The sequence below is a fragment of the Ictalurus furcatus genome, chromosome 3 (assembly GCF_023375685.1).
Source record: "Ictalurus furcatus strain D&B chromosome 3, Billie_1.0, whole genome shotgun sequence".
In the NCBI taxonomy this organism is placed as follows: Eukaryota; Metazoa; Chordata; class Actinopteri; order Siluriformes; family Ictaluridae; genus Ictalurus; species Ictalurus furcatus.
This window is the reverse complement of record NC_071257.1, coordinates 8,413,222-8,440,128: the sequence shown is the minus strand read 5'-3', so window position 1 is coordinate 8,440,128 and position 26,907 is coordinate 8,413,222. Positions and strand designations below refer to the sequence as shown.

Sequence of the window (26,907 nt, the reverse complement as noted above, 5' to 3'; positions counted from 1 at the left end):
TTTACATGCTGTCTTATTTGCCATCCTATCAGCTCTTTTATATTTCATTGGCCTTTTGTTTAACAGCATGAGGTTGCCTTTAAAGGAACAATCGACCCTGAACAACATGTTAATTTTGTGATATTAAACGGCAACATAGATTTATTTTGTACTGAAGTTCTGAGTTGATATTTTTTTAGTTTACACTTTTTTCGTCAACATATGTTGGTCTATTTTCACTTTGGTTTCCTACAGTACCCACAATGCCATTTGACTACCTGTTAATATTCACGCCAGTGGGAATTAGCCCCTGCTTTACCTAAATAGAGCGATGCAGCAGCACTTTAAAAATGGAGAATTTGGTTTAACTCACTCACCTCCTCATCTGTACACTTGGCTCACACTGATCAGGTTCCCGAGATTTCACTTTCATGCTAATAACCGCTGTCAAAGATATTGTGCTTGACATCAAGCCAGTGTAACTCAGTGCAACTGTGTGGTATAGCTGCATTACATTCTGGAACAATTGTCCAACAATTGCTGTCTCCTCCTATAATTCCAAGCTGGATTTCTCATTAATATGACATTGAAAAGAAGCTCTTTCTCTTTTTTTTTTTTTTTTTTTTTTCCCACTAACAGCAAAACCTAACTGTTATCCTTTATGTTTGAGATTGTTCAATATTTTTCTCTATTAAATACCATTGAAGCTGCTCTGGTGCTGGCACTGTCCTCCTATGACTGCTAACTTCTCACAGGATTAATGAAAATACAGCACAAGACAACAAATTAACACCACATATTTAATGTGTTTCGAGGTGGAGGTTTCCATTAATGATCTTTGGATGAGAATGATATGCCCAAATAAAAATGGGAATGAATGCATTTGTTGTACTCTTACCATGATTTAGAGCATATACAAATTAGCAGTGCTGTCAGAAGAAGGATTCAAGGAAGTTTATTGTCATTCCAAAACACGGGCTACGTGAAAGGAACGAAACTAAGTACTGAGGTCCCAGTAACAACAGCAAAGAATAAAAACACTAAATATAATATAAGCGGAGCAATAAAATTAACGGAGCAAGAAATAGGTACTAAACATAAACAATAAAACACTACAACTTACTATACATCAGTACATTTTTTCTGATGAGTTATCGCACATGAAAGAGTGTAATTGCACATGAAATGAAGATGCATATAGTGGATATATTTACAGTAGCCATTTATTGTTAATCAAATGTTCTCACTTGTAAATGTTAAGTGTAAATTTGTTTAAATCCACGGCCGTTAAGTAGAACATGGTCTCCTGTTTAAGTCTTGATCTTAAGTCATAAAAAGGCTAGATATTATGTCCTGCATAGCATTCATGCAGAAAAAAACCTGCATGCACTCAGAGAAATAGCTTTTGCTATTTAAAATGGAAACCATTGGAGTAATCAGAGCACACTCTGGTTACAGACCTGATTGGCTTGCGCTTGCTATGTGGTACATAAGGAACAGTTTTTGGGGGGTTTGTTCCAATAAAAAAAGAGAAGCTTTTAACACTGGGCGCTCTACAGATGCTCAGATAGATTGGGTTCCCCTCTATAGGGGTTCTAAAGGAAGGAAGGTTATGGTGATGAAGTGTTAAGTGCTAATATGACATATTTTATACTGTCATGAGAAGTAAATGAAGTTATTTCTTAGTGGCATTCTCAGATTTGTAACATTTTTTTTACAGGGGCAGAGGGAAATGTCCACATAAATGTGACTAGAGGTTAAAGTCTGACTGGAGGTCAGCTTTGATTTCTTTGCATGTCTGTGTAGTTTATCTTCTAGTGATTATTTTTGGAATGTTTATTTTTGCAATTTAAGCTTGTATGTGGCCAATTTTATTGGCCAACAAAGGATCCTTCATGCCTTTCTATTCTCATGTGGCCCACTGAAAATGGCAGACAGACTGCCAGAACCCTGTGCCGATGTCTGGATGTTGACGTCCTAATCTTAAGTGGTCTCCAGGGCAGGGGGTCATTGGCAGGACAGTTCACTAGGCCCATATATGCAGTTTTCTTTAATTGTTACTGGAACTAGAAGGCTATTTATCTCTGTAAACCGTAAGCTCATGTACTCTAAACATTACATTGTTCATTTTATTGCTGCAACACTGTCTCTGCAATTAAACGAGGTGAAATATGGAATGGGCTTTACCTTTACTTAGAGTTTAGATTAATTTATCAAACTTGGCTCTCTAGTGTGCTTCCTATATTTACTTTTGGTCATCTACTACCATTTCTTCAGTTACATTATATGGCCAAAGGTACGTGGACACCTGACTATCACACCCATACGTGAGCCTTCCATAAAATGTTGCCACAAATTTGGAAACACACAATTGTGTAGAATGTGTTTGTTTGTTATAGCATTAAGACTTCCTTTCACAGGAGCTAAGGAGCCCAAGCCTGTTTCAGCATGGCAGTGTCCCTGTGCACAAAGTGAGGTTTATGAAGACATGTTTTAGACATGGATGATGTGGAAGAAAATGAGAGCCCTGACCTCAACTGCACTGAACACCTTTGGGATAAACTGAAACTCTGACTACATGCCAGGCCTTCTCACCCGACATCAGTGCCCAGCCTCACAGATGCTCTTGTGGCTGAATGGTGAAGTCCCTACAGCCACACTCCAAAATCTAGTGGAAAGCCTTCCCAGAAGTGGAGGCTGTTACAGTAGCAAAGGGAGGAACAACTCCATATTAATGGCCATTTATTTGGAACAGGCTGTTCAGCAAGCACATTTGGGTGTGACTGTCAGGTGTCCACAAACTTTTGGAAAGATCATGTATATTTCCAAGTATATTTCCATATTTCCAAAGTCTTTAAACTAATTAAGTGATTACTTAACTGTTTATGCAAATATATTATTTCCAAATTTTGCATTTCCATTTCATATTGCCAAGTACCTTTAGGCTCATGAAAACATCCAGATATTCCATAATACGTTCTCGAATAAACCTTTGCTCACCTTTTGACTCGCACTCACCTCCCCCTGCCCATTCTTTCTGATATATACAGTCACGTGCATAAGTATTTGGACAGTGACACAATTTTGGTAATTATGTCTCTGTACACCACCACAGTGGATTTGAAATGAAGCAGTCAGGATGGGATTGAAGTGTAGACTTTCAGATTTTAAAGGCATTTAACAAAATATTACCTTAACCATTTAGGAGTTACAGCCATTTTATGCAGAGTGCCTCCATTTTCACACATCTCCATATATATATTTTTCACTCTTTCCATATATATAGTTTTTACTGCACATCCAATTTGGAATGTGTACAAATCAGCAAAACTTTTTTTTCCCCTAAAATATATTTATATTGATTTACAACATCTTGTCATTTTTATTTATTTATCTTTTTGTAAAATTTTATTTTACCCTCAATAAATGATTGGAAGTAGGGAGCATTCTAGGTCCAGTGTACCCTGATGCAGTAATTTAACTCTGCTGAGGAAATGATGGGTGGGAAGCCATAGGAAAAGCAACAGATAAAACAAACAGAGCAAAGAGAGATGGAGGATGGGAGAGGTATAGCAGCAACCTGACCTGTATTTCTACAAAGGGTTTGCAGAGTATGCATTATCAGACATCAGTGATATGAAGTTGGTAGGCACAGAGCTGCTAACAGGGCAGTTTGCTTTTGTTTCCTCTGTGTGGCCAAAGACAATGAAATGATGAAAACCAAGCCCTTTAAAGAGTTGAGTGATGTTTATCGGCCATAGGAAAGATGAAGCACTAAAGGCTTACTTTATCCATGTTTCAGTGATATCTTTAAACTATCATGGGGTTTTAATCATATTCAGCATTTTGCTTAAGTGCTTCCAAGTTGTGTGCCAAAAGGAAACTCTACTGTTCTGGATCCAGGTTATACTGCCAGGATAATGCTGAAAGGTGCATTATGACTATGTTCTTCCAACTCATGGCATACATTTCACCTGCCACTGCTTGGCTTTTACGGCATGCTGAAATACGTGATGAATTTAATGAAATAGCTGGTTTCTCTGAGAATTAAGAAAAAATATGAAGGTTACGATTTGTTAGAGGTTTGCTTAAATGGAAATTCCAGTTGATTGATTCATGCATGTGCCATTAGGAACAAGTGTACCATTTAAACCTCTGTAATTGCATTTCCACAGAAAGAAGTGAAGGATGTGTTTGCAGCCATCACATTTGAGGCATCGTACAGTCTGGGCAAGCATGTACTGGATGTAGACCGTGGGCGTGAGCTTGCTTCACTCTCTCCTGTACTACGCTGGAGGAAAGGAGAGAAGATTGCACAAAGGAATGAGGTTAGATAGCGTTGACCATCCAAAAGAAATCATGGTAAACTGCTCCCCACTTCCATTTGTTTTTAACCTTTGCAGCATGATTATGCGAAGGACTGATGGCTTTATTTGAGCAAAGCTCATCTTAATGGCCACACTTTTGTTAGCCCATATGTTATACCCTGTAGTATAAATATCTTTCAGTACATCAGGAATCAATTATCATGTAATTAATATCCATTCTAACTATTCACAGTTTTTATTTTAAAAAAAAGTACCCTAAAAGCAGAGATGCTAAATTTAGAATTAGTCCAACAAAAATATTATTTTATTCTGGTGGACTGTAACTGGAATTCAGTTTTGGAATCTTTAAAAGTGAGGATTGAGCCGCCCTTGATCAGAAAAATGTCTATGCAGTATCCAAGCACAGTGTCTGAACTCTTGCACAATAGCACCCTCTAGTATTAGATTTACCGTTTATCACGCTGACATTTAAGTTGTGTAAACATCCTGTACTTTGTCCATTTGCAGACTTGGTTTGAGAAGAACTGTTTGTCTGATGACTGTGCTGCTGACCTGAAGCTACATGGCAAACTGTTGCTTTCAGGGTAAAATCTTCTGTCTGTTATTCTGTTCTCTTCCTCGTTGCTCACATTGTACTTGGCTGCTGCTTGCTGGCCCATTTTAGGATGCTGATGTCATAAAGGTTGAGTCGGTGTGGGTGTGTATGCTGGGGCTCTGACACATGCTTGGCTCTGACTAGCGCTGGATGTCAACCATCTTCCAGCTCTTAAGGAGGTCTCAGAGTCTGCTTTGTAATGATTTAGGTCTTTTTGTCCAAATGGCAGTAGTGTTTCCTTAACCTCGCAGCTGAAGTCATATGTGAACTTTTCACCAGTACAATCATTTAGATGTTTAAAATCTGGTGTGTGCATGTGTGTGTGTGTGTGTGTGTGTGTGTGTGTGTGTGTGTGTGTGCGTGACTTCTCCTGTTCATGATTCAGAGAGAGACGAAGATGATATCCCACTGGTGAATATGCAAAAGGAATATATGAACTGTACTAATTTATGTCAGACTCAACATTAGAGAACCTTCCCTTACAAAAAAAAAATTATATATATATATATATATATATATATATATATATAAATAAATATATATATATATATATATATATATATATATATATATATATATATATATATATATATATAGGAATCCTGCAGGAATTTTTTTTTTTATAATTCTATGAAGAAAAATAAATGATATGCAGGAATTATGTCTTGCAGGCCTATTTAAAATACACACTATCTGCGTGACTATTGTGTAGGATAGAGCTGAAATTCTGCAGGACATGGTGAGTGTTTGTATCCTGCAGGATACCTACAGAAGAAATAACTTCAAAAGCAAAATAACTTCAAAAGCAAAGTATCTTCCCAGATGAATAATTTGATTTATTGAAATTACACATAATGACTGTTGAAGCAACCTGTAAAATTTCCAAGCCAGAGTGCAATTCACACCTTAAAAAAAATATATATATATTTGTAAATAATATTTGCCGTGTTTGCTAGTAAGCAAGCTAAAGTTACACTTACCACTGTGTCACAAATACATAACAGAACAGTAATTTAGTACACCATAAGGATGAAAGAAAATATATTAATAAATTTGGGACTTTACCCCTACGGATGGTGACAGTTGTTCATCTTCATCATCATCATTTACAGAAAATAAGAAGTTGTCCTGCAGGATAGATTAAGTATTTGTGAACGTTATTTTATTTTTGCAGGAGGTGTGTTCAGGAAGGATTAAATTCTGCAGGACTTTTCCCTTGTGCGGCAGGAGTGCTGGAAATTCCTGCATGTTTCTGTTGTACTGAAGGCTCTATTCTAAACCCTATAGGAATATCCTGCACAGCAATCGTCCTATAGAAAAATTTAAATTCTGCAGGATTCCTTTTTTTTGTGTAAGGGTTAGAGACATATTGACATAGGCTACTTGAGGATGTGCTTTGCATGCATATGCCATATTGATTTATCATCATCATGATTTAAGGCTTCAGCATTAAGTTGTTCTACATTTTCTGTCATGTTTTTCACTCAGACATCACATCAGGCCTCATCTTGCTCTCGGAGGGGTGAAAAATGTCTCTCTCAATATAACCATTGTCAATGCTGGAGATGACGCTTATGACACCAACATCTACCTAAATTTTTCCAGGGAGGTTCACTACATAAACTTTCTGCAGAGGGTGAGTCATTAAAACACAGACATATGTAGCATATTCTAGCATTGCAAACATTCTATAGAAAAGGAAGTTCAGGAAACAGGAGGTGCAACAGATTTACTGATACGAGCTAAAGCAGCTGGTTATCATCATACCTCAGCCTTCTTTTATCATCATTCAGGAGCATCTTTTCAACTGACCTCCAGTTCCATGTGTTTTACTGAAAGAAAAGTTATCAGAACACATTCTGTGGTAAGACCATGTGTGCCCTATGAGATATGAGTCACACTGGACTTGCTCAGACGCGAACAATGTGTGGATTTTTCTTTAGAAAGGAAAACAAATGTGGAACTGACAGGCATAATCGCTGTTGAGTACTTCCAGTTTCGTTCCCTCTAAACGTATTCCATCTGTCAAGCATCTTTATAAATAAGTTTAAGAGTTTCACAGAAAAACAAAATAATCTAATAAATATCATTTGCAATTTAAAAATGCGATTAAATATATACAGTGGGGCCCAAAATCTGAGACCACTAGTGACCACGAAAGGCTTCTGTTTGGCTTTCTTTTTTATTTCATTTTCATTACAAATGATATTATCAGCAATAACTTGAGTGAAAAGTAGAATCTTAAAAATATTTATGTGAATTTCAGAGTTTCTTACTATTTGATGTATCCTCGAGTTGATATTTTACTCTCAAGTTTGTGTAAAAACCTGATGATCCACATTAGATCAAATTCATCGATGTGTCGTCTGAACACATGCTTCAATAGAAGGGATAAGACTAACAGAGAAGCTGACCTTTTGTACAAAGGAGTTAACACGGTCACAAATTTGCTTACGTGTAACCAATGCCCAAGAAATTGTGCAACATCTTGAATATTGAATAGTCATACCCTTGAAAACTTTTTTTTTATTATTCAAATTTCTAAAACTCTTTATTATCAGGGTGGTCTCAGACTTTTGGACCCCACTGTACTGTATATTACTGAATGCGTCACAGTAACTAATAATAACTAGTATTATTTCACACATAACACGAACAAACCACAAAATTCAGCATTAATTCACCATGAGAAAAATTTCTTACAGTCAGTATAACAAATGATTGTGTTAACTGCTGTTTTAAAAAAATAAATAAACCAAATAAGCCAAATAATATCTGCATCCATGCTTTTCATACCATATATGAGTAAAATTAAGTCCACAATGACCAACCATGAACTTGATGACCAACCATGAACCAATAATGAACACCAGACCAGAGATCATTTTGACAGTTTGGAAAATGCTGTAATTAAATATTTGCTAATTTATAGAATGTGAACTTATTATTGTGTTTTTTTTTATTTATTATTTTATTAATTCGGTAAATAATGTTAAGTTATTAACATCATTCAGTAGTTAATGTTAAGGGAACCTTATGTACTGTATATGTAGTTATTTGTATATTCTCTTCTATCTAGTGTCATTTATATCCTTTTGATAAAGCCAGGGTTTTATGGATGGTACAGAGGGCGTGACCCATTTGCAAAGAACAATACATACAGGAATGGGCACTGTGTTAGCTATTACTGTACACACTGTTAAACCCTCAAAATATTCCAGCTCAGAAAAGAGTCAGCAGTGTTGATATGACTCCTTGCAGAGCGGAGGTCAAGCCAGAGCAATTCCCATGGTGCTCTTTCCCGTGTTGCTGGACCACATATTAACTCGTGCACTCCGTTTGTTTTGTAGTAGAGTTCACTGTTTATGCTTTTTACAGCCTTATTGCTGGGCTGAGCTGTACCAGCTGATGGGTTTCAGAAACTCGCTCAGTCTTTAGAATCTGCAAGGCAGCTGATATGTAGACGCGAACACAGTGGACTTTATTAGAGATAGAGAGTATATATTCCCTTTTCTTTGATTTAAGGAGATAAAGCAGCTATATCACAGCTTATAAACAGAATGATGTGTTAAGTAAGGGTACTGTTCACTGGTGAAGGGACAAAGGGGGAAAAAAGCAAATGACCAGCTCTAGGACCTTTTAGCATTCATGTAGAGTTTACATTTGCTTGTGTTAAAATAAATGTGGGAGTGCTGTGAGAAGAGGAGACAAAAGTAAGGGTCTCCTGGGTCTTGTCATTTTCACTAAACCGTCTCTGAGCGAACTGGCTATCAGAGCACAAGCCAGTGAAAGTGAGACAAAAAAAAAAACATGCAGAACATAGAGCAAACAGGCTCCCATGTCCAGAGAGAGAGCGTCCATATGTTGGGTCTTTCTCACAGACTGCCAGGTGGACGATGGGTAAACAAACTGTCTTCACTTCATTCACTTCCTTTGCCCTGTCCTGAGGGAGCGTTTGTTGTTTGTGAAGCAGAACCGTGCAGTCAGGAAATAGAGGAAATTCTGACACCCCAGTAATCCCAGGACTCCCCTGTCATTACTGGTGCAGATGTGTGTGTGATACTTATTTACTCTCACCTTCTGAATGTAAAATAACACTCTGCCACACTAGGCCACACTAGGTGCTCATGGACTAAACTTTGTCTAAACTGTGATGAAGCGAGTGAAACAAGTCACATGCAAAGTGACTCAGATATACACAGCCAACACATCCTAGTTTTATGGTGTATGTTTCACAAACATTTCTGAGCTCTCCCATCCCTCTTATCTGCATAGACTATTTATTGATATGTTTTCTTCCAAGTGCACTCTAGTCAAGCTAAGAATAGCTCCATTGTAAACTCAGGGAGGGGGGGTGTGCATAAGGTCCAAGACTCGTGTGCAGCTCCAGAGCCCCCAAGTCCTCAGCTTCCCCTTCTGCACAAAGTTTGATGAGCACCAGTTTGTCTGTTTTATCAGTGCACTTGTCAAAGTCCTGATGGCTCTCAGCTTTCTTCGGTCTTCCCACGCATGGACCACGAATGTTCACTCGTTGCAAGGGTCAAAGCCTTATTGTTTACACAATCCAGCCAAAGAAGCTACGCAGTGTTTGGACAAACCTCCAAACACACTGTCTGGAGGTTTTCACTTTAATTGTCCATTTTTTGTACGGTGTACTCTGTGTGTGTGTGTGTGTGTGTGTGTGTGTGTGTGTGTGTGTGTGAGGATAAAAAAAAATGTGTCAGGTGCATTTATTGTACATGTCCTTTATAAGGCTGTCATGGTTTGTGCATAGAAACCACAGAGAAAATTCATGGTGTTACAGAATTACTGGTTTTTGCTGTGTGACCTTAGTAGATTAATAGATTTTAAGAGTATTATAAATGTATTATAAGTCAAAGGCTTAAAGGTTGAGAGAGACTGCAAAGATAGACTGCGCCATTGAAAAATAAAACTGCAAGTTACTTGCGGAGTTATTTTTTCATGTGGGTTGTGCTTCAGCACTGCTCCTTTGCACGGATGAATCTGATGGTTTGAAGTATACGTATGAGTTGCGTATTAGCTCCAGTAATTGACAACGGAGGTGGTGGCGGATAAGGTTTTTTTGGAGTAGAGGTGAGTTGCTCTCTCTAAAAGCTAGCAGAAGATTAGTGCAATTTACCACACTGATCATAGCAAAAAAAAAAAAAAGAAGAAAAAACATGGGAACCCTGTTAACCCTCAACTGCTCAGTTGTATAAAAATTAGATAAATGTCTAAAAAGTCTCTCTGGATAAGGGCATCTGCCAAATGATGTAAATGTACAATTGTGGCTTTAATAAAGACACATGTCAACATAGTCACTTGTTTGAAGTGTATAGTTTTGACATCCTGCCTGAAACAGAGGTCAGACTACTCATGGAGTCATTATAACATATTTTTTTTTATTGCATTGTCCCATGTTTTAATGCATACAAAGTTCACTGCTGTTTGAACAGTCCAAAAAGGCTCTATCAATGTCCACTCACTGGCTACTTTACACCTGCTTATACACCTGATTTTTATGCAATTCTCCAATCAGCTAAACATGTGGCAGCAGCACAACTCATAAAATAAACAGGTCAAGAGTTTTCAGTTAATGTTTACATCAGACTGGATTACATGTTTACATGTCTATGACTTGAATGGGGCGTGGTTGTTGGTGCCAGATGTGCTGGTTTGAGTATTTTAAAAACTGCTGGTCTCTAGAGTTTACAAAGAACAGTGTGTAAAACAAAAACAAAGAAACAGTCATTCAGTGGCAGTTCTGCTGCTGAAAACATCTTGAATGAGAGAAGTCAAATGGAGAAAATGGCCACACTGTTTTCAGCTGACAGGAAGGCTATACTGTAGTAACTCAAACAACCACTTTTTACAAAAGTGGTGAGCAGAAAAGCACCTCATAATGCACAACATATTGAACCTTGGAGCAGATAGGCTACAACTACAGAACACCACATTAGTTTCCACTCCTGTCAGTCAAGATCCGAGGCCAGAGTGGGCACCGATTGAGCAACTGTGGACAACTGAAGACCGGAAAGATGTCATCTGGTCGGATTAATCTAGATGTTTTTGTGTGTGATAGGAAAATGGTAGCATCACAAATTTGCATCAACAACAGAAATCTGTGGATCTATTCTGCCTTGTGTAAACAGTTCAGACCGGTGTAATGGTGTAATGGTGTGGGAAATCTTTTCTTGGCACACATTGTGTCCAATACTACCTTATTAAGCATTGGTTGATTGCCACAGCCTGAGTATTGTTGCTGAGAACATGCTTCCTTTATTATGCCTACTTCCAGTATCATAATGAGCGCAATGTCACAAAGTCATCTCAAACTGGTTCCATGAACGTCTCAATGAGTTCAGTGTATTTCAATGGCCTCCGCAGTCTCCAGATCTGAATCCGATACAGCATTTTTGGGATATGGTAGAGCGGGAATAATAAAGCCCTTATAAAGTGGCCAGTGAGTGTATATAAGAGTTGTGATGGATGTTAATGGTTAAACATGAAATGTTTACTTTTATTAATGCAGGTTAATGTAAGGATGAATTTTTCAGTCTTTTACATTGAGTCAGTGACAGTTCACATGTAGTATAGCTGTGCTGGATTTCTCCGACCTAACATGACCTAGAACATGTCCATTTTGAGTCATTTCCAACTTAATTTTTTTAACCCTTTAACCGAACTATTTCCTCCGGTGATTCTTTTTCTGGATACTAAACACTCGGTCATAGTGATTTTCTTTATCAGTGTCACTTGGTGCCTTTAACAAGTTGTTTCAGCTAAGCAGAGTAGCTGATTTGTAAACTGGATAGGCCTTTAAGTGTCGGCTGCTCAGTTGTTGTAAAACCTCACTGATTTAATGTTGTATTTTAGTGTTTCCTTATTTCAATTTCTCCTGCAGGAAGAGAAGGGCATTTCATGTGAACTGATTCAGCTGGACTTCCTCAAATGCAGTGTGGGATTTCCTTTCATGAGAGCCCAGACTAAGGTGGACACATAAGAGCCACTTCACCTAAGTAAAATAGATTGACTTATGCACCCTTTTTTATTAAGTAGAATATGTTGAATTGTATACCTATTTATTTATTACATCTTAATTAGTTTCCTGTAAGAGTGTTAAATGTAATAGATCTTTCAGTAGAAATTTATCAGGGATCTGTACTTCTGGTCTGTTTTTTTAATGTGTCTATGTTCCTTTTTCTTTTAGTACCATCTGTCTGTGCTTTTTGACACAAGTCATCTGTCTGGTGAAAATGAAACATTGCTATTTTTAGTACATGCCAGGAGGTGAGTTTTGATGTATATACTGTATATTTGTCATTTATTCACTGGTTTACCTTTGTACTTAACTGGTTGGATACCATATTTGGTCTTTTTAAGAAAAGTCTTGATTTTTTTTTTAAAAACAGCACTGCCCTGATGTGTTTTCTTTACTCACAGACCTGTATTACACATTAAAAGAAACAAAAACAAAACTGGAATTAATTCCACCCCTAATGCATTTTTAAGAAGACTGAAGTACAGAAAGTTATTTAGTTAGACCTCACAGGCTGCTAGACTGAAAATACACAATGTATAGTGCTAATGTGTGATTGAACTTTGTTATTGACTGTCCTGTTACTCCCTGTGCCTTTGAATCTTGTTTGTGTAACTTAGCGCCAACCCAGAACATGAGAACAAATTACACGATAACACGTTGGAGCTGTCCATCCCGCTGATGCACGAAGTGGATACAGCTGTCACTGGGTAAGAGTTCAGTCCATCAGAGGTCTAAATACACTTCACATTAAACACAACTCACATTAAACACAACTCACATTAAACGCACCTCACGTTAAACAACTCACATTAAACACAACTCACATTAAACTCACATTAAACACAACTCACATTAAACACAACTCACAATAAACACAACTCACATTAAACACAACTCACATTAAACACAACTCACAATAAACACAACTCACATTAAACGCAACTCACATTAAACACAACTCACATTAAACAACTCACGTTAAACACAACTCGCGTTAAACACAACTCACAATAAACACAACTCACATTAAACACAACTCACATTAAACACAACTCACATTAAACAACTCACATTAAACACAACTCACATTAAACACAACTCACAATAAACACAACTCACATTAAACACAACTCACATTAAACACAACTCACATTAAACACAACTCGCGTTAAACAACTCACATTAAACACAACTCACAATAAACACAACTCACATTAAATGCAACTCACATTAAACAACTCACATTAAACACAACTCACATTAAACAACTCACATTAAACACAACTCACATTAAACAACTCACATTAAACAACTCACATTAAATGCAACTCACATTAAACAACTCACATTAAACACAACTCACATTAAACACAACTCAATTTAAACGCAACTCACATTAAACACAACTCAATTTAAACGCAACTCACATTAAACAACTCACATTAAACACAACTCACATTAAACACAACTCAATTTAAATGCAACTCACATTAAACAACTCACATTAAATGCAACTCAATTTAAACGCAGCTCACGTTAAACACAACTCACATTAAATGCAACTCACATTAAACACAACTCACATTAAATGCAACTCACATTAAACACAACTCACAATAAACACAACTCACATTAAACACAACTCACGTTAAACAACTCACATTAAACACAACTCAATTTAAAAGCAACTCACATTAAACAACTCACATTAAACACAACTCAATTTAAACACAACTCACGTTAAACAACTCACATTAAACACAACTCACATTAAACAACTCACATTAAACACAACTCACATTAAACGCAACTCACGTTAAACAACTCACATTAAACACAACTCACATTAAACACAACTGACATTAAATGCAACTCACATTAAACACAACTCACGTTAAACGCAACTCACGTTAAACAGCTCACATTAAACAAAACTCACATTAAACAAGTCACATTAAACACAACTCACATTAAACACAACTCACATTAAACTACTCACATTAAACACAACTCACATTAAACACAAATCACATTAAACACAACTCACATTAAACGCAACTCAATTTAAACGCAACTCACATTAAATACAACTCACATTAAATACAACTCGCATTAAACAACTCACATTAAACACAACTCACATTAAACACAACTCAATTTAAACGCAACTCACATTAAACAACTCACATTAAATACAACTCACATTAAACAACTCACATTAAATACAACTCACATTAAACACAACTCAATTTAAACGCAACTCACGTTAAACAACTCACATTAAACAACTCACGTTAAACAACTCACATTAAACACAACTCACATTAAACGCAATTCACATTAAACAACTCACATTAAACACAGCTCACATTAAACGCAACTCACATTAAACAACTCACATTAAACACAACTCAGATTAAACAACTCACATTAAACACAACTCACATTAAACGCAACTCAATTGAAACGCAGCTCACATTAAACACAACTCACATTAAACAACTCACGTTAAACACAACTCACATTAAATGCAACTCACGTTAAACAACTCACATTAAACACAACTCATGTTAAACACAACTCACATTAAACACAACTCACGTTAAACAACTCACATTAAACACAACTCACATTAAACACAACTCACATTAAACGCAACTCACGTTAAACAGCTACATTAAACACAACTCACATTAAACAAGTCACATTAAACACAACTCACATTAAACACAACTCACATTAAACAACTCACATTAAACACAACTCACATTAAACACAAATCACATTAAACAACTCACATTAAACGCAACTCAATTTAAATGCAACTCACATTAAATACAACTCACATTAAATACAACTCACATTAAACAACTCACATTAAACACAACTCACATTAAACACAACTCACATTAAACGCAACTCACATTAAACAACTCACATTAAACACAACTCACATTAAACACAAATCACATTAAACAACTCACATTAAACGCAACTCAATTTAAACGCAACTCACATTAAATACAACTCACATTAAATACAACTCACATTAAACAACTCACATTAAACACAACTCACATTAAACACAACTCAATTTAAAAGCAACTCACATTAAACAACTCACATTAAACGCAATTCAATTTAAACGCAGCTCACATTAAACACAACTCAAGTTAAACAACTCACAAACAACTCACATTAAACGCAACTCAATTTAAACACAACTCACATTAAATACAACTCACATTAAATACAACTCACATTAAACAACTCACATTAAACACAACTCAATTTAAATGCAACTCACATTAAACGCAACTCACATTAAACGCAACTCAATTTAAACGCAGCTCACATTAAACACAACTCAATTTAAACAACTCACGTTAAACAACTCACATTAAACGCAACTCAATTTAAATACAACTCACATTAAATACAACTCACATTAAACAACTCACATTAAATACAACTCACATTAAACAACTCACATTAAACACAACTCAATTTAAACGCAACTCACATTAAACGCAACTCACATTAAACGCAACTCAATTTAAATGCAGCTCACATTAAACACAACTCACATTAAACAACTCATGTTAAACAACTCACGTTAAACGCAACTCACGTTAAACAACTCACATTAAACAACTCATGTTAAACAACTCACATTAAACACAACTCACATTAAACGCAACTCACGTTAAACAACTTGCATTAAACACAACTCGCATTAAACACAACTCACATTAAACACAACTCGCATTAAACACAATTCACATTAAACAACTCACATTAAACACAGCTCACATTAAATGCAACTCAGATTAAACAACTCACATTAAACACAACTCAGATTAAACAACTCACATTAAACGCAACTCAATTGAAATGCAGCTCACATTAAACACAACTCACATTAAACAACTCACATGAAACACAACTCACATTAAACAACTCACATTAAACAACTCACATTAAACAACTCACGTTAAACACAACTCACATTAAACACAACTCACGTTAAACACAACTCACGTTAAGCACAACTCACATTAAACGCAACTCACGTTAAACAACTCACATTAAACACAACTCACATTAAACACAACTCACATTGAACACAACTCGCATTAAACAACTCACATTAAACACAACTCACATTAAACACAACTCAATTTAAACACAACTCACATTAAACGCAACTCAATTTAAACGCAGCTCACATTAAACACAACTCACATTAAATACAACTCACATTAAACACAACTCAATTTAAACGCAACTCACATTAAACGCAACTCAATTTAAACGCAACTCGCATTAAACACAACTCAATTTAAACGCAACTCACATTAAACGCAACTCAATTTAAACGCAACTCACATTAAACAACTCACATTAAACACAACTCACATTATACAACTCACATTAAACACAACTCACATTAAACAACTCACATTGAACAACTCACATTAAACAACTCACATTAAACACAACTCACATTAAACAACTCACATTAAACACAGCTCACATTAAATGCAACTCACATTAAACAACTAACATTAAACACAACTCAGATTAAACAACTCACATTAAACACAACTCACATTAAACGCAACTCAATTGAAACGCAGCTCACATTAAACACAACTCACATTAAACAACTCATGTTAAACAACTCACATTAAACGCAACTCATGTTAAACAACTCACATTAAACACAACTCAGATTAAACAACTCACATTAAACACAACTCACATTAAACACAACTCAATTGAAACGCAGCTCACATTAAACACAACTCACATTAAACAACTCACATGAAACACAACTCACATTAAACAACTCACATTAAACAACTCACGTTAAACACAACTCACATTAAATGCAACTCACGTTAAACAACTCACATTAAACACAACTCACGTTAAACACAACTCACATTAAACGCAACTCACGTTAAACAACTCACATTAAACACAACCCACATTAAACACAACTCACATTAAATGCAACTCACATTAAACACAACTCACGTTAAATGCAACTCACGTTGAACAGCTCCCATTAAACACAACTCACATTAAACAAGTCACATTAAACACAACTCACATTAAACTACTCACATTAAACACAACTCACATTAAACACAAATCACATTAAACAACTCACATTAAACGCAACTCAATTTAAAGGCAACTCACATTAAATACAACTCACATTAAATACAACTCACATTAAACAACTCACATTAAACACAACTCACATTAAACACAACTCAATTTAAACGCAACTCACATTAAACAACTCACATTAAACGCAACTCAATTTAAACGCAGCTCACATTAAACACAACTCAATTTAAACAACTCACGTTAAACAACTCACATTAAACGCAACTCAATTTAAACACAACTCACATTAAATACAACTCACATTAAATACAACTCACATTAAATGACTCACATTAAATACAACTCACATTAAACAACTCACATTAAACACAACTCAATTTAAACGCAACTCACATTAAACGCAACTCACATTAAATGCAACTCAATTTAAACGCAGCTCACATTAAACACAACTCACATTAAACAACTCATGTTAAACAACTCACGTTAAACGCAACTCACGTTAAACAACTCACATTAAACAACTCACGTTAAACAACTCACATTAAACACAACTCACATTAAACGCAACTCACGTTAAACAACTCGCATTAAACACAACTCACATTAAACACAACTCGCATTAAACACAACTCGCATTAAACACAATTCACATTAAACAACTCACATTAAACACAGCTCACATTAAATGCAACTCACATTAAACAACTCACATTAAACACAACTCAGATTAAACAACTCACATTAAACAACTCACATTAAACGCAACTCAATTGAAACGCAGCTCACATTAAACACAACTCACATTAAACAACTCACATTAAACAACTCACATGAAACACAACTCACATTAAACAACTCACGTTAAACGCAACTCACATTAAACGCAACTCACGTTAAACAACTCACATTAAACACAACTCACGTTAAACACAACTCACATTAAACGCAACTCACGTTAAACAACTCACGTTAAACAACTCACATTAAACACAACTCACATTAAACACAACTCACATTAAACACAACTCGCATTAAACAACTCACATTAAACGCAACTCACATTAAATGCAACTCACATTAAACACAACTCGCATTAAACAACTCACATTAAACACAACTCACATTAAATGCAACTCACATTAAACACAACTCAATTTAAACACAACTCACATTAAACGCAACTCAATTTAAACGCAGCTCACATTAAACACAACTCACATTAAACACAACTCACATTAAATACAACTCACATTAAACACAACTCAATTTAAACGCAACTCACATTAAACGCAACTCAATTTAAACGCAACTCGCATTAAACACAACTCAATTTAAACGCAACTCACATTAAACGCAACTCAATTTAAACGCAACTCACATTAAACAACTCACATTAAACACAACTCACATTATACAACTCACATTAACAACTCACATTAAACAACTCACATTGAACAACTCACATTAAACAACTCACATTGAACAACTCACATTAAACACAACTCACATTAAACACAGCTCACATTAAATGCAACTCACATTAAACAACTAACATTAAACACAACTCAGATTAAACAACTCACATTAAACACAACTCACATTAAACGCAACTCAATTGAAACGCAGCTCACATTAAACACAACTCACATTAAACAACTCACATGAAACACAACTCACATTAAACAACTCACATTAAACAACTCACATTAAACAACTCATGTTAAACAACTCACATTAAACGCAACTCACGTTAAACAACTCACATTAAACAACTTACGTTAAACAACTCACATTAAACACAACTCACATTAAACGCAATTCACATTAAACAACTCACATTAAACACAGCTCACATTAAATGCAACTCACATTAAACAACTCACATTAAACACAACTCAGATTAAACAACTCACATTAAACACAACTCACATTAAACGCAACTCAATTGAAACGCAGCTCACATTAAACACAACTCACATTAAACAACTCACATGAAACACAACTCACATTAAACAACTCACATTAAACAACTCACGTTAAACACAACTCACATTAAATGCAACTCACGTTAAACAACTCACATTAAACACAACTCACGTTAAACACAACTCACATTAAACACAACTCACGTTAAACACAACTCACATTAAACAACTCACATGAAACACAACTCACATTAAACAACTCACATTAAACAACTCACATTAAACAACTCACGTTAAACGCAACTCACGTTAAACAACTCACATTAAACACAACTCACGTTAAACACAACTCACATTAAACGCAACTCACGTTAAACAACTCACATTAAACACAACTCACATTAAACACAACTCACATTGAACACAACTCGCATTAAACAACTCACATTAAACACAACTCACATTAAACACAACTCAATTTAAACACAACTCACATTAAACGCAACTCAATTTAAACGCAGCTCACATTAAACGCAACTCACATTAAACACAACTCACATTAAATACAACTCACATTAAACACAACTCAATTTAAACGCAACTCACATTAAACGCAACTCAATTTAAACGCAACTCGCATTAAACACAACTCAATTTAAACGCAACTCACATTAAACGCAACTCAATTTAAACGCAACTCACATTAAACAACTCACATTAAACACAACTCACATTATACAACTCACATTAAACACAACTCACATTAAACAACTCACATTGAACAACTCACATTGAACAACTCACATTGAACAACTCACATTAAACACAACTCACATTAAACAACTCACATTAAACACAACTCACATTAAACAACTCACATTAAACACAGCTCACATTAAATGCAACTCACATTAAACAACTAACATTAAACACAACTCAGATTAAACAACTCACATTAAACACAACTCACATTAAACGCAACTCAATTGAAACGCAGCTCACATTAAACACAACTCACATTAAACAACTCATGTTAAACAACTCACATTAAACGCAACTCATGTTAAACAACTCACATTAAACACAACTCAGATTAAACAACTCACATTAAACACAACTCACATTAAACACAACTCAATTGAAACGCAGCTCACATTAAACACAACTCACATTAAACAACTCACATGAAACACAACTCACATTAAACAACTCACATTAAACACAACTCACATTAAACGCAACTCAATTGAAACGCAGCTCACATTAAACACAACTCACATTAAACAACTCACATTAAACAACTCACATGAAACACAACTCACATTAAACAACTCACGTTAAACGCAACTCACATTAAACGCAACTCACATTAAACACAACTCACGTTAAACACAACTCACATTAAACGCAACTCACGTTAAACAACTCACGTTAAACAACTCACATTAAACACAACTCACATTAAACACAACTCACATTAAACACAACTCGCATTAAACAACTCACATTAAACACAACTCACATTAAATGCAACTCACATTAAACACAACTCGCATTAAACAACTCACATTAAACACAACTCACATTAAATGCAACTCACATTAAACACAACTCAATTTAAACACAACTCACATTAAACGCAACTCAATTTAAACGCAGCTCACATTAAACGCAACTCACATTAAACACAACTCACATTAAATACAACTCACATTAAACACAACTCAATTTAAACGCAACTCACATTAAACGCAACTCAATTTAAACGCAACTCGCATTAAACACAACTCAATTTAAACGCAACTCACATTAAACGCAACTCAATTTAAACGCAACTCACATTAAACAACTCACATTAAACACAACTCACATTAAACACAACTCACATTAAACAACTCACATTGAACAACTCACATTAAACAACTCACATTGAACAACTCACATTAAACACAACTCACATTAAACACAGCTCACATTAAATGCAACTCACATTAAACAACTAACATTAAACACAACTCAGATTAAACAACTCACATTAAACACAACTCACATTAAACGCAACTCAATTGAAACGCAGCTCACATTAAACAACTCACATTAAACAACTCATGTTAAACAACTCACATTAAACGCAACTCACGTTAAACAACTCACATTAAACAACTTACGTTAAACAACTCACATTAAACACAACTCACATTAAACGCAATTCACATTAAACAACTCACATTAAACACAGCTCACATTAAATGCAACTCACATTAAACAACTCACATTAAACACAACTCAGATTAAACAACTCACATTAAACACAACTCACATTAAACGCAACTCAATTGAAACGCAGCTCACATTAAACGCAACTCACGTTAAACAACTCACATTAAACACAACCCACATTAAACACAACTCACATTAAATGCAACTCACATTAAACACAACTCACGTTAAACGCAACTCACGTTAAACAGCTCACATTAAACACAACTCACATTAAACAAGTCACATTAAACACAACTCACATTAAACACAACTCACATTAAACTACTCACATTAAACACAACTCACATTAAACACAAATCACATTAAACAACTCACATTAAACACAACTCAATTTAAACGCAACTCACATTAAACAACTCACATTAAACACAACTCAATTTAAACGCAGCTCACCTTAAACACAACTCAATTTAAACAACTCACGTTAAACAACTCACATTAAATGCAACTCACATTAAACACAACTCACGTTAAACGCAACTCACGTTAAACAGCTCACATTAAACACAACTCACATTAAACAAGTCACATTAAACACAACTCACATTAAACACAACTCACATTAAACTACTCACATTAAACACAACTCACATTAAACACAAATCACATTAAACAACTCACATTAAACACAACTCAATTTAAACGCAACTCACATTAAACAACTCACATTAAACACAACTCAATTTAAACGCAGCTCACCTTAAACACAACTCAATTTAAACAACTCACGTTAAACAACTCACATTAAACGCAACTCAATTTAAACACAACTCACATTAAATACAACTCACATTAAATACAACTCACATTAAATACAACTCATATTAAACAACTCACATTAAACACAACTCAATTTAAACGCAACTCACATTAAACGCAACTCACATTAAACGCAACTCAATTTAAACGCAGCTCACATTAAACACAACTCACATTAAACAACTCATGTTAAACAACTCACGTTAAACGCAACTCATGTTAAACAACTCACATTAAACAACTCACGTTAAACAACTCACATTAAACACAACTCACATTAAACGCAACTCACGTTAAACAACTCGCATTAAACACAACTCACATTAAACACAACTCGCATTAAACACAACTCGCATTAAACACAATTCACATTAAACAACTCACATTAAACACAGCTCACATTAAATGCAACTCAGATTAAACAACTCACATTAAACACAACTCAGATTAAACAACTCACATTAAACACAACTCACATTAAACGCAACTCAATTGAAACGCAGCTCACATTAAACACAACTCACATTAAACAACTCACATTAAACAACTCACATGAAACACAACTCACATTAAACAACTCACGTTAAACGCAACTCACATTAAACGCAACTCACGTTAAACAACTCACATTAAACACAACTCACGTTAAACACAACTCACATTAAACGCAACTCACGTTAAACAACTCACGTTAAACAACTCACATTAAACACAACTCACATTAAACACAACTCACATTAAACACAACTCGCATTAAACAACTCACATTAAACACAACTCACATTAAATGCAACTCACATTAAACACAACTCGCATTAAACAACTCACATTAAACACAACTCACATTAAATGCAACTCACATTAAACACAACTCACATTAAACACAACTCACATTAAACACAACTCAATTTAAACACAACTCACATTAAACACAACTCAATTTAAACGCAGCTCACATTAAACGCAACTCACATTAAACACAACTCACATTAAATACAACTCACATTAAACACAACTCAATTTAAACGCAACTCACATTAAATGCAACTCAATTTAAACGCAACTCGCATTAAACACAACTCAATTTAAACGCAACTCACATTAAACGCAACTCAATTTAAACGCAACTCACATTAAACAACTCACATTAAACACAACTCACATTATACAACTCACATTAAACACAACTCACATTAAACAACTCACATTGAACAACTCACATTAAACACAACTCACATTAAACAACTCACATTAAACACAACTCACATTAAACAACTCACATTAAACACAACTCACAATAAACAACTCACATTAAACACAAATCACATTAAACAACTCTCATTAAACGCAACTCAATTTAAACGCAACTCACATTAAATACAACTCACTTTAAACACAACTCACATTTAACGCAACTCACATTAAACAAATCACATTAAACACAACTCACATCAAACACACAGCTACATGGCTAAACTAATGAATAGGCTATGCATACCTGTGTAATGCCAGTGTCAGTTACAAACTACAAACCAATAATTCAAGTTTTAAATGGTTATTTTATACTCTTAATGTGTAAAACCTGGACAAAGCATGCTATCTTTTGCATATTAATGTGTGGCCATTTTTGTCCCATGACAAGCTTTACATTTTCCTTTGAACATCTTGCACGGTAACAGTGTTCAGTGTTAATTATTACTGTACATGATTGTGCACTGCAAACACACCATGCAGCTGAACACTGGCTGAACAGCTGTTCTGTTTTTATAACACAGCTGGTTGTAATGCTAGGGATTTTCAAAATAAGACAGGTTTAAATCACTCCTGTTTCAAATCGAGGCTTAAACGTGAATATAAACAGTTCTGTTCTGCAGGTTGTCCCTCAGCTGCTATTGGTTTTGGATGAAAGTTTCTAAGACTTCGCTCCACTATAGAGACATTGATATTGCTATAGAATTTGTTTTGTTTTTCAGCACGTTTATGTTATATATATGAATAGATAAAAATCCATATATGTCCTATTTTCATCTTTTTTTTTGTATATAACCACAAACAATACAATTTTTTATTGTGCTTTATGTTTCAGTGATGTTTTGTGTCATTGTTAAAATGTCAACGTCAACCTTTTTATTAGATAAAAACAGATACCTAATATCTACCCCTGTCTCCACAGTGTGGTTACTCCTTCCTCATTCGTGTATGGAAATTCTGTTGACTCTTCTCACTTTGTTAAACTGGAGGACTTGGAGTGCAACTTCCAGCCTCTCAACTTTACCTTCCAGGTTTGCAAGAATTTAATTATTAGATACCCAGGAAACTGCAAAGCTGCAAAGAGTAGATTTTCTTGCATATTCTAAAGTTTAAAACAACAACAACAACAACAAAAAAATGAATAGAAGGGATCTACAGTGACTTTTTGAAACAGTACCATATCATGGTGCTCATGATGATATCTAAAATACAAATAGTTGAAGCTGGACTTCTGTGTGTATCCACTTCCCCAATGTTGTTATTTTAGGTGATAAATAATGGGCCAAGCAGACTGCCAGGCTCAACTGTGGACATAAGGATACCTAACACACTGGTGGCAAATGGAGCCGACATGTTCCACATCATAGACACACATGTGAGTACATCTTTTACGCTGTAACGTTTATATGTCAAAAATGACATTTTACAATTATGTAGTCTGTACAGACATTTGAAAATTAAATTACTTTAGTCTTTTGTAATTGTGATTTCTATTTCATGTCAGCACTGTGACTTATATTTATCTTTGGGTCCATTAGGTCCATTAGTGAAATCAGATTCAGCTGAGCACTTGCCTTCGTCTGTACTTCAAAAATGTGATGATTGTCAGTGTAGCCCAAATATTTATCATTAAGTATGTCACCGCTATTACATAATCATCGTTTAATTTCACAATCATATGTATCAGTATAAAATTAAAAGCTAATTACATAGAATGTGTCAACAAACACAAGGTTCCTTTGCTATGTAAGACAGGCAGGCAAAGATTTAACTTGGTTACGTGTTCAATCCTCGGGTTGCTGTCTATGTGCACAATTTTTTCCCCTGCAGATTTCCTCCCTAATATATTCATAGCCAATTCCGACCCATCAGGCATCTCTCCACTATCACACAACTATCTGCAGTATCTGCCCCCCATGCTCACGATTGGTCAGTGCCGCTGTTATTGACAGGGGAGAGAGTGAATGTCACCCCTCCCTCCCTGAGAGCACGGCCATGAATGGCTGTGGAATCATCAGGATTCAGTCTTTGGCCGATAAGGCGAACACTTTTCTGTTGCACCACACAGAAGCTAAGGTCTATCTGCGCAATTATTCTGCTTTTAAAAGTGATATAGGGTCAGTAGAAAAGACAATTAAGTTGTGATTTGCACAATTTTAAATAAGTATAAGGATATAAGCAGCTTTTAGCTGCAGTACATTTTGGTTCCTTTGAGAGACAATGATTTTCACACTGCTTTGCCAGTGCTGCTTGGTGATTTCTGACAGTTTAGCAGAGTCATCACTCTCAGTTAATAAAACAGCAAGTGCCTCAGGTAATACTACATAATACTTGTAAATCCCACAATAGCTCTTATTTTAAATGGAGTAATGAAAGACTAACTTTGAATAAGACCCTTTGCAGGGTTATGTTGGAATGTCGTGATCAGCCTGTTAAAAGAACGCTATACCCAGAGTGGTAAAGGACATTGCAGCAATTCTAAGAGGCGTGAGTTCAGGTTAAAAGCAAATATGTGAAAAGGTGAAAAGAAAGCTTACTATGTAATAGAAGTATGATGAGGTACTGATGTGCAGTAACCACATCCTCAAGTTTTTCATTTTGGGCTGAATGAGGAATATGATGTATTTGGGAACATGACGGATTAAGCACGCAGCACACTAGGGAGTATGTCTCATTATAGGTTGAGACATACCAGATCGGTCATTTATCTCTCCTTGAAACATACCAATAGGAACTCCAAGTTCAGACAAGACTTGCAGAGCGTTAAAACGTGGCAAATGGACACAATTTATAAGCCAGTTTTCATCCTCCAAAAAAATCACGCCAATCTCTAAATATCTGTTCCCTCCTATTTGCTAAATCTTTCAATAAAAATCCATTCTACCGTATGCACCACCCTGGTTTATAGCTACCATATGCACAGACCAGCCTGCCCTCCCTTTATACTGTGGCATCTCTTTATCTTTTGTATATTTCATTTCTTTAATGTGGGTTTTAAAACAATATAACATTTGCATATGCAATCAAGGTTTACATTCGTTAGTCTTCTTATGCTTACATTTGCATATATTCATGAAAACGAGTAGGATATGAACGTATTTTTCAGAATTTACCAGATTTTCATGACTACTAAATTTCTTGTGCAAATGCTTGTATGAACGATTTATGAATAAATAAGCAAATGTTTGTATCTAGCTTGATACCTGAGGCCCAGTGTATAGAAGCTGAGATTCCAGCTTTAATTAAAGTTCATGTGACTGTGACCTGTTTTTAATTGGTCAGTCAGCATCTCATATATTTTAAATTGCTTTTGGTTTGGTTTTAAAATAATGTGTCTAATTGACATTTTGACACTTTAATTCCTGGTGTGCCATTGAATGGTATTTTAAAAAAACCACTGCCCTCTGATGAAGCTGTGTTTTAATTTAATGTGTTCCTGTTCATTAAAGACAGTCTTTCTTTAATTGGATTGTTGGCAATGGAATGAGTGATTGTCAGGTTGTAAAACTGTCATTTGAGGACTGGCACAGTACAGTGACAGCACTGTGGGGGGCATGAGAGCAAAACAATGGGGAAGCCATTAGACATTTCCACAGATGG

The 26,907-nt window shown here is 35.3% G+C and overlaps 1 protein-coding gene across 1 annotated transcript in view; it reads left to right on the top strand.

The window, feature by feature from the left end:
* itga9 (integrin, alpha 9) overlaps nt 1-26,907 on the top strand; it is an 86,862-nt gene that overhangs the window by 49,913 nt on the left and 10,042 nt on the right. The window contains exons 16-23 of the mRNA XM_053620637.1: nt 4,155-4,307; nt 4,815-4,891; nt 6,391-6,538; nt 11,807-11,893; nt 12,113-12,192; nt 12,562-12,651; nt 24,230-24,338; nt 24,575-24,682. Coding sequence (XP_053476612.1) covers nt 4,155-4,307; nt 4,815-4,891; nt 6,391-6,538; nt 11,807-11,893; nt 12,113-12,192; nt 12,562-12,651; nt 24,230-24,338; nt 24,575-24,682 — 852 coding nt within the window. The remainder of the gene's footprint in view (nt 1-4,154; nt 4,308-4,814; nt 4,892-6,390; nt 6,539-11,806; nt 11,894-12,112; nt 12,193-12,561; nt 12,652-24,229; nt 24,339-24,574; nt 24,683-26,907) is intronic.